The following is an 8,092-nucleotide window of genomic DNA, read 5'->3' on the forward strand; positions in this document are numbered from 1 at the left end:
CATTCCTTCGAAGTGACGAGCCTCACTCGCGCGTTGGGGACACGCCCCTACTACAACCGACGACTAACTGATCAAGCGACGAAGCTACCAGAAGCTAGGGAACGCACCACCCAAGTTGTTCTCAACATTAGCTAGTGCGTTGGGGGTACTGTTACGCCCCAACCCAGCTGGCAGCCTGCCTAATCCGACCCGGTATATAGGACTACCCGACCCGAGCGGCCGGTTTAATGGGTGTCGCGTGCCCGGACCACGACCCGGACACGTACCCTCCAGCAGTCAGTTACCTGACAGCTGGGAAAGGAAACTTCCAGGAAAGGCACCAATCCTGTGGGACCCGCCCTACTGACAAGGTATATATGGGGAGGGCCCTACCCCTCCCCCACGATACGTCACTATCTTGCTACCTTCATAGTCATCTGTACCATCTCTGACTTGGGCGTCGGAGTGTCATTGCACGTGGCGCCCCCCTCACACCGCCGCAGCTCAGGAGGTCGTGAAGCCTCCGCTCTCATCCTCTAGATCCAGACCAAGGCTGGTTCTTACCATCGCAACTTTAGAGCTCCACCGACCCGTCCGGAACCCGAAGAATCGAACATATTGTGAAACAAAATTCAAAAATTAAGAGAGAGTTGTTTTCGCTCTTTGAATTAAAATTATAGTACAAGACTTAAAAATAGTTATTTTGTTGTCAATAGAACCAAAAATTGAATAAAAATAATGTTTTATTAATATTCTCCAATTAAGTGTTTATTCCATATTTTTTCTTCTCTTTATAACTTTATTCCCTCTAGAATCCAATAAAATTAAAGATATTATGAAAGAATAGTTGATTAATAGAAATAAAAACATTATAATAAATAACTAGTACTAATTGCTAAATAATATAATTGAATAGAAAAAGCAAACATACATGTATCCAAATTTAAAATTAAGTAGTTTACAAAAATGATATATAAAAGCAAAATGTGAAACTAATATTTATCTCGAAAAATAATTGCCAGACAAATTCCTCATGATATATATCAAATAAATAATAGTATAAAGGCCAGGACGATTTAATTTATCCTTTTACCAACCGCAACTTTCTTGTTTTTATTTTTTCCGTGAGTTGAGAACAATCCTTAGTATAACATCATTTTTCAAAAGAAGCAAAAGGTTTGCTTCATCCTAGTATTGATTCATCCATCATCAATAAGCCTTGGAAATCGCGGGAAAAGGAGGATAAGGGAAAGAAGAAGAAAAAGGGAAGGGAAGATTAAACTCTTAATTAGGGTATTTATGGTCGGGTGAAATTAAGTTTATTTTGATTTAAATTTGATTTTAAATATATATTGAATTTATTTTTTAGACTCTAATCTAATTTTAAATTTGATAAAATCTAAATATTTTTAGATCACAATTATATCGAGTTTAAATCGGATAAAAATTGGATTTTTAAAATTTTAACAATAATTTATAAAGAAAAAATTTGTTACCAAATAGTAGTTGATATTTATATTTAAATTTAAATTTTTTCATAAATTTAAATTTGATACTTTTTGGATCTACTTTTTAATTCAACAAGTGTGATTAAAAATAAAATAATAAACTTATAATTAATATAACATAATATTAAAATTAATTTAAAATATATATATCTTTTTTAGTTCTTTTAGGATATATATTGGTCAGGTGAAGTCGAATTCGTCTTAACCCAATCTTAACCCAAAATAATAATTGGATTTATTTTTGAGACTATTATTTAATTTTAAATTTGGTGAAATTATACCAAATTAACCCTTACAATATTTGAGATGGGATTCAATCTTCGAATCGGATCAGCACACCCCTCCTCTTAATTATTAAGATAAAATAGAAGCATTTTAATTTAAAAAGTAGTTATTTTGCGAAAATGAAAGTCATTTACTTTCCTTGTGCAAATGGAAAACTAGGAGTAGATAGCCATGCCAAATGTGTCTTTGATCTAATCCAACACGTACATATCGACATATCGTTGATGTTAAGACTTCAACTCCCACAAAATGGGATAACTACAAATCCACTACATGGCACGTGTAAATGTAACGAGTGGATAAGTCTTTGTTATTAATTTGCATCAATCCTCCATTCCTCCCAATAATTCTCATTGCATAGCCACGTCACGAGAATCTTGTCATCATCCCCACTTGCCAAGAAACAAATATAAATAATACTTTTCTCTAGTAATTTAATCGTGAACGAATATTAATGACTAGATCAATCATTAAATTTTTATTTCGTTCGATAAATTAACTTTTACATTAAATTGTTAGTCTATATAAATTAGATAGATTGATATAAATTTTTTTAAAAATTATAGAGACACTTATATATTTTTATTAAATAACAACAAAAATTAATTTATCAAGTTTTTTACTAACATTTAATATGAAATTATTATATCTAATAAAATAAAAGATCAAAAACGAATTTGATGATCAAAATTTTAAAAAATTAAATTATTTACGACAAATTTTTTAAGAACTAATTTAGGATGTTACTAAATATAAATTCACAACTATAAAATATGCTCCATTAAAAATTAAAATAGCTGATAAACTAATATTTTTAGTTTTTCTTTTTTAAATACGATGCATAATAATTTAATTAAAACTATGAATAATCAATAAAGATAAGGATAAATTTAATAATTAGAATCGATAAATATGGTATATGGCACAACATGGGAAGGATACTTAGTAGGAAGAGATGGCGTGGTCAATTAGTGAGTACTGAGTACCATTATAGTAGTATTGTTATTCCCGCAATGTTTGTTTGCTATTGTAATTCAACTATTAAACAATTTAGTTAAATGAATACTGCTTGATGAATCGTTACAGGGTCCAGAGTTAGTTCACTTCTCCGATCAGAAGTACGTGTTGTGGGTTCATTATTCCATTGGGACACTTGTTGGAGGACAGTACCCTTTTCTGTTCCAACCAATTCCTCTTCTGCGATTTCCTCAAGAACAAGGCCATGGCCAAAATTTGTGAGTTTCTTAAACTGTTTTGGTTTTCCTATGTTAAGCTTCTAATCAAAGTAATTTCTCTTTGATTCTTTGGTTCTCATATTTTGTTGAGTGAAATTATTTTCAGATGAATTGGGCAAGAATGGATTCTTGCTATGCAGCAGCATCGTTCAAGTAAGTACTGCAATGAATTTTGTGGTTCAGAAATTTTCATATTCTGTTCTTTGCTTGGGATTTTTCATATTGTTTCATACATTTCTTTGCTATTTAGTGCTGGATGCTTGAAGATAAAATATGGGTTTTAGTCCTCTTTTGCTCCTACATGATAGAAAGGAGGCAATGCCTAGTTTGGTCTCTGAAATTCTCACCGTTCATCAAAATAATCCCTAACTTTTAGAAGTGACTAAATTGGTCTCTGATTTTACAAGAATCTGATCTAATTAGTTAAATGGACTCATTTTGGTTAATTGCTTTTATATTGGTGTAAAAATTAAAATGAGTTTAATTAACCAATTTGGAACCCTGATATGATCATACTGAAGTCTTAGCCAAGCTACCTTACTGAGCATGTTATGCTGGCACTGTAACACTCCATGTTAGTACTGTGTTAGCGACTTAGTGGCAATTGAATTAGGGACGAATGTAGATTCATGATTTGTAAATTCGGAGACCAATTTGGTCATTTATGAAAGTCAAGGATTATTTTGATGAGGGTTTGAAATTTCAGGGACCAAATTGAATATTATCTCTGATAGAAAGTGAAGCCACGTTAACTTCGTACTATGAAATAGTAATGGTTCTTTTTTAAGTTATCTCTAATAAAGGAACCAATCTTGATTCCTATCGCAACCCTGCAAATTTAACTAATACACTATTATTTTGTTATTAATTTAAAAAATACATAGACATCTACTTTTTACTTTCCAACACTATTAATCCCTTCCGTTGGACAAAAAATTGGAAAAAGTTGAACAATGAACTCTGTCGTTGGAGATGCTCTAACAAAAAAGTTGGGAGTTCAAATCCAGCATAGAAAGTTATGACTAGCCGTTTGCCCTTAAGTGGATGATCTCCAACGGAAGAGTTAGTCACTATGTTTGGAGGTGGATACTCTGAAGAATAATGTGTGTTTCATTGATTGTAGGGAGAAACAATCAGAAAACAAGGATACTGATGTGTGGAATATGGCTGAAGCTGGTGGTGACCATGAGTTATTTGGGTTGATGAAACAAAGGTTTCTGAGTTTCAAGAACCACAAATACATGTAAGAGTTTTCTTGCATATTTTTCTCCTTCTCAGTTTTGCCAAACAGAAATGTTTAGTTTCCTTTTGGTAGTCTTGTGGTGCCTTATAAGCTATATTTCTTTTAGACAGGAAAGAGTTGGAGCATTTCCAAGCATTGTCTAAAGCTCAATATCCAAAGGTAATAGCAAAGTATGCATTTAGATTTATTTTATTAAAACGCTTAGTTAGTTTGTTGATCTCTACAATTTCACTAAATTTTTAATTAAGTCTTATAATTTTAAAGTTTGTAATTGAGTTCTTAGATAAAAAGTTTCAATTAGGTCCCCTCAAGCTTTTTTCTGTTAAAAAATACAAAATATTTTTGGAATATTTGTTTTTGTGTTTGATATGGAATGAATTTTTAAAATATTCTAGAATTTTCGATTATGTATTTTTTGCGGAAAAATAATAACTAGTGAGGATCTAATTATAATTTTTTGTCTTGTACAAGGACCTAATTACAAATTTTAAAGTATAAGGACTTAATTAAAAATTTGATAAAATTATATAGGCTAACAAGGTAATTAAACCTTATTAAAAAGAACTTGCCATTAGAAAAGCAAAATTTATCACTTTTTCCCTTCAAGCTAGTTATAGTCAGTTTCTAAAAAAATGCACTATCTGGGAGTTTTTTTAATAATTAAAAGCACATTTTAAGTTGTCTATCCAAATACAAAATTACTTTTCTTAAAAAAAAAATTCTTTGAAAAATAAGTATAAACGTTACTTCCTTTTTGAAGTAAATCCAAATGCAACATATAATAGATTTGTTACTTAATTATCCTTCTTTTCCATGAATATTCTCAGCATCACATTTTAACATTGACTTTGGATAACGCTATGTTGTACTACATTTTTTAGTTCAAAATAAACTGAGAGATTGGTCTTAAAACTGATAAGTTCCAATTTTAGTTTATGGTGATTGCTTGTGCAGACTCTAGGGTATGTCCTTCAAATATATTAGGATTCCAACCTGGAGAAGCCTTTATGATACGCAACATTGCAAATCTTGTACCTCTAATGAAGGTATCTGCATAATTGCTTCAGATTAGTTTTGCCTATACATGTTAGTTGTTAGTTATTCATCTTAATTTCGTTCCTTCTATCGGTTTATGATGGCAGAATGGACCATCAGAGTGTAATGCTGCTCTTGAGTTTGCAGTTACTACTCTAGAGGTACATTCTTATTTCATAAAGTTCTTGCTCTATATTTAAACCTTAGGATATGTACATCCTGGTTTTTATAAGTACTTAGTGTCATGTTACCACTTCTCCCAAAACCTTAAGCTAATTCGAGAAGGCACATAAATGGTTATATTTCTAACATACTCTCTCAAGTAAGAGTTTCCTTTTGAGTTTGCTTGAATTTTTGTATAGGCTTTCTTTCTCTTTTAATTTGAACTCTAGACCTTTCAATCATAGAAGCTCTGATACCATGTCATAATACCACTTCTCCTAAAAGTTTAAACTAATAGGAGGAGACAACATGAACGGTTATATTTCTACACTTAGCAACCCTCACTTCTTAAGCTAATATTTTGAGTTGAGTTAGACCGGCTCAATTTTAATATGACATGTGCTTATCCTATGGTTGTTACCTATTCATAGACCACTCTATATTTTTATTCCTACAAGTTTAATGTTTTATATATCAAGGGGTAGCTTTTGCGGTTGAATTAGGATACACAAATTGATTCTGTAAAACTCAATGGAAAAAAAATAATATTGGTTTCTCTGTATATGTTCCTGTGCAAAAGCATTAGCAAAGAATTTTGCTATTACGCAAACAAATGTCTAGAATGAGAATGATAATACTATTGAAGAAATGAGTGTTTCCCTTTCTTTTTTATTTGGCTTGTGTGTGCTATATGCATATAAATGCTAGTAGATCATATACCCTGTTGACAGATGCATATTTCAAATTGGTTCATGAAATTTTTAGGTAGAGAATATATTAGTCATTGGTCATAGTAGCTGTGCAGGAATTGAAAACCTGATGAAAATTCAAGAAGATGTAGAATCAAGGTATGTTATGTCTTGCTAACTATACAGCTCTAAGTAACTTTATTTCACCATTGAAATCTTTGCTTGGTATGGCTATAAAACTTATTAGGAGTTCATTCTTGTTCTTCTAAAAGCTTCATAAACAAGTGGGTGACCAATGGGAATGTTGCAAAATTGAGGACAAAAGCAGCCACAGCTCATCTTAGCTTCGCTCAGCAATGCAGATTCTGTGAGAAGGTATCCATCATAATTATTTGTTAAGAATATATCAGATTAAGTGATATCTATATAATTACCTATGCTTATAGTGGTATTCAATTTTAAAAACATTGCTAAAATTGAATCTTACTATTTAACAACACTTTTTAATTTAAAAAATAAAAATAAAAAGTGTTGCGTCGAAAATATAAAAGAATGTGACTTTAATTTTAACACCACTTCGTACATATTGCTAAAATTGTTTAACAATCATAACCACCATAACTATAGGCACTATAGACTCCACCTACAAATTATAATGTTTGAACTTAAATTATCATTGGTCAAGTAGTAAACAAACACATCAATTTCTTAATGGTGTTAAATTTGAGCTCTAAAAATGATATTTAAATAGACACCCCCGCTAGACTAATGAAATCTTAATAATTATTGAGAAATGTTAGGAGATAATCAGAATTTATTGTTTTTGGCTATCACTTAGCCATCAACTCAATTTATTTAGTCTAATTCCTTTAGTCTAGTAATCTAACAACATAGTTTATCCCATACTTTTAAACATTAATGATTAACTGATGGCCCAAAATAATAAATTCTAATGGTCTTCAATTACTAAAGATAGACAAAATAGTACTGCTCAAATATAAGAAAATGTATTAGAAATATTTATGCAGACTCTTTTGATCCAATAATATCTGTCGCATTAATAAAACTGATACATCCAATATTTAACGTATGTATAAATACATTCATTTTTTGGTGTATCAATTCATTCAATTGTCAATGTGACACTTATTATTATTAGACGATGGCATAATAATAATAATAATAATAATAATAATAATAATAATAATAATAATAATAATAATAATAAAGTATTCAAGAATAAATTGTAGAACTACTATAGTTTTCCAAGGCAATTGATGAAGTAATAATGTTCATTAAATTTTTTGACAGGAATCTATAAACCAGTCGTTGTTGAACATGCTCAGTTATCCATGGATAGAAGATAAAGTGAGAAGTGGGTTACTTTCTCTTCATGGAGGGTACTATAATTTCTCGAGTTGCACGTTTGAGAAGTGGACCCTTGATTTTAATGGATGCACTGTCAATGAAGAAAGCAGTAGTTATGCTATCAAAGAACAAGAATTCTGGTCCTGACTGTGCTGCGCTTTATTTCATAGACGTGCAGGACTGGCACCTCTATACACACTATACTATTACCAATGGGGGCCTTAAAAGGATGGGGGGTTATATAATTAATGTGAGAATAAATCAATAAAATTTCGGTAGAATGCTAGTATATACATGCAAATTTGCAAACAAATTAAATGAATGATTTTTACACTTGGTGTCGGCTTTTTTAAGAATTTACTATAGTAAACTAGTAAAAGTTCTCAAATGAAATTTTAATCTATGATGAAGTAATATTTGGTCTATCCGAATGAGAAGTACAACAACAACAATGAAATCTTGTCCTATTAGGTGGGGTTCGTTACATGGATCAAACGATGTCATTAAGTTTTATCATGTATGATATTTATAGAGAGACCGTTCCTTATCCACCTTTCATCTCATCCATCCTCGTGACTGAGTGATCTG

The 8,092-nt window shown here is 31.2% G+C and overlaps 1 protein-coding gene across 3 annotated transcripts; it reads left to right on the forward strand.

Annotated features, from left to right (window-relative positions):
• Positions 1–2,208: 2,208 nt before the first annotated feature.
• On the forward strand, positions 2,209–7,837 carry LOC112766258 (beta carbonic anhydrase 5, chloroplastic). 3 transcript variants are annotated; one of them, XM_025812161.2, is made up of 10 exons: positions 2,209–2,743; positions 2,859–3,007; positions 3,114–3,160; positions 4,131–4,250; positions 4,361–4,409; positions 5,183–5,296; positions 5,393–5,446; positions 6,213–6,295; positions 6,409–6,511; positions 7,448–7,837. In XM_025812161.2, exons 1-10 carry the CDS (start codon positions 2,728–2,730, stop codon positions 7,649–7,651), a joined length of 939 nt encoding a protein of 312 aa, XP_025667946.1. In that variant the 5' UTR covers positions 2,209–2,727; the 3' UTR covers positions 7,652–7,837. The 3 variants fall into 3 exon arrangements, with proteins under 3 accessions (XP_025667946.1, XP_025667948.1, XP_025667950.1); XM_025812163.2 differs by lacking the exon at positions 5,393–5,446; XM_025812165.2 differs by lacking the exons at positions 5,183–5,296; positions 5,393–5,446.
• Positions 7,838–8,092: the final 255 nt, after the last annotated feature.

Source organism: Arachis hypogaea, chromosome 17 (genome assembly GCF_003086295.3).
Source record: "Arachis hypogaea cultivar Tifrunner chromosome 17, arahy.Tifrunner.gnm2.J5K5, whole genome shotgun sequence".
NCBI lineage: Eukaryota > Viridiplantae > Streptophyta > Magnoliopsida > Fabales > Fabaceae > Arachis > Arachis hypogaea.

Excerpts from the sequence above, each read along its gene's own strand:
- LOC112766258 (XM_025812161.2), top strand. Across the intron at positions 4,251-4,360 it reads TTCAAGAACCACAAATACAT|GAAAGAGTTGGAGCATTTCC; the intron begins GTAAGAGTTTTC and ends TCTTTTAGACAG. Across the intron at positions 5,447-6,212 it reads TTGCAGTTACTACTCTAGAG|GTAGAGAATATATTAGTCAT; the intron begins GTACATTCTTAT and ends TGAAATTTTTAG.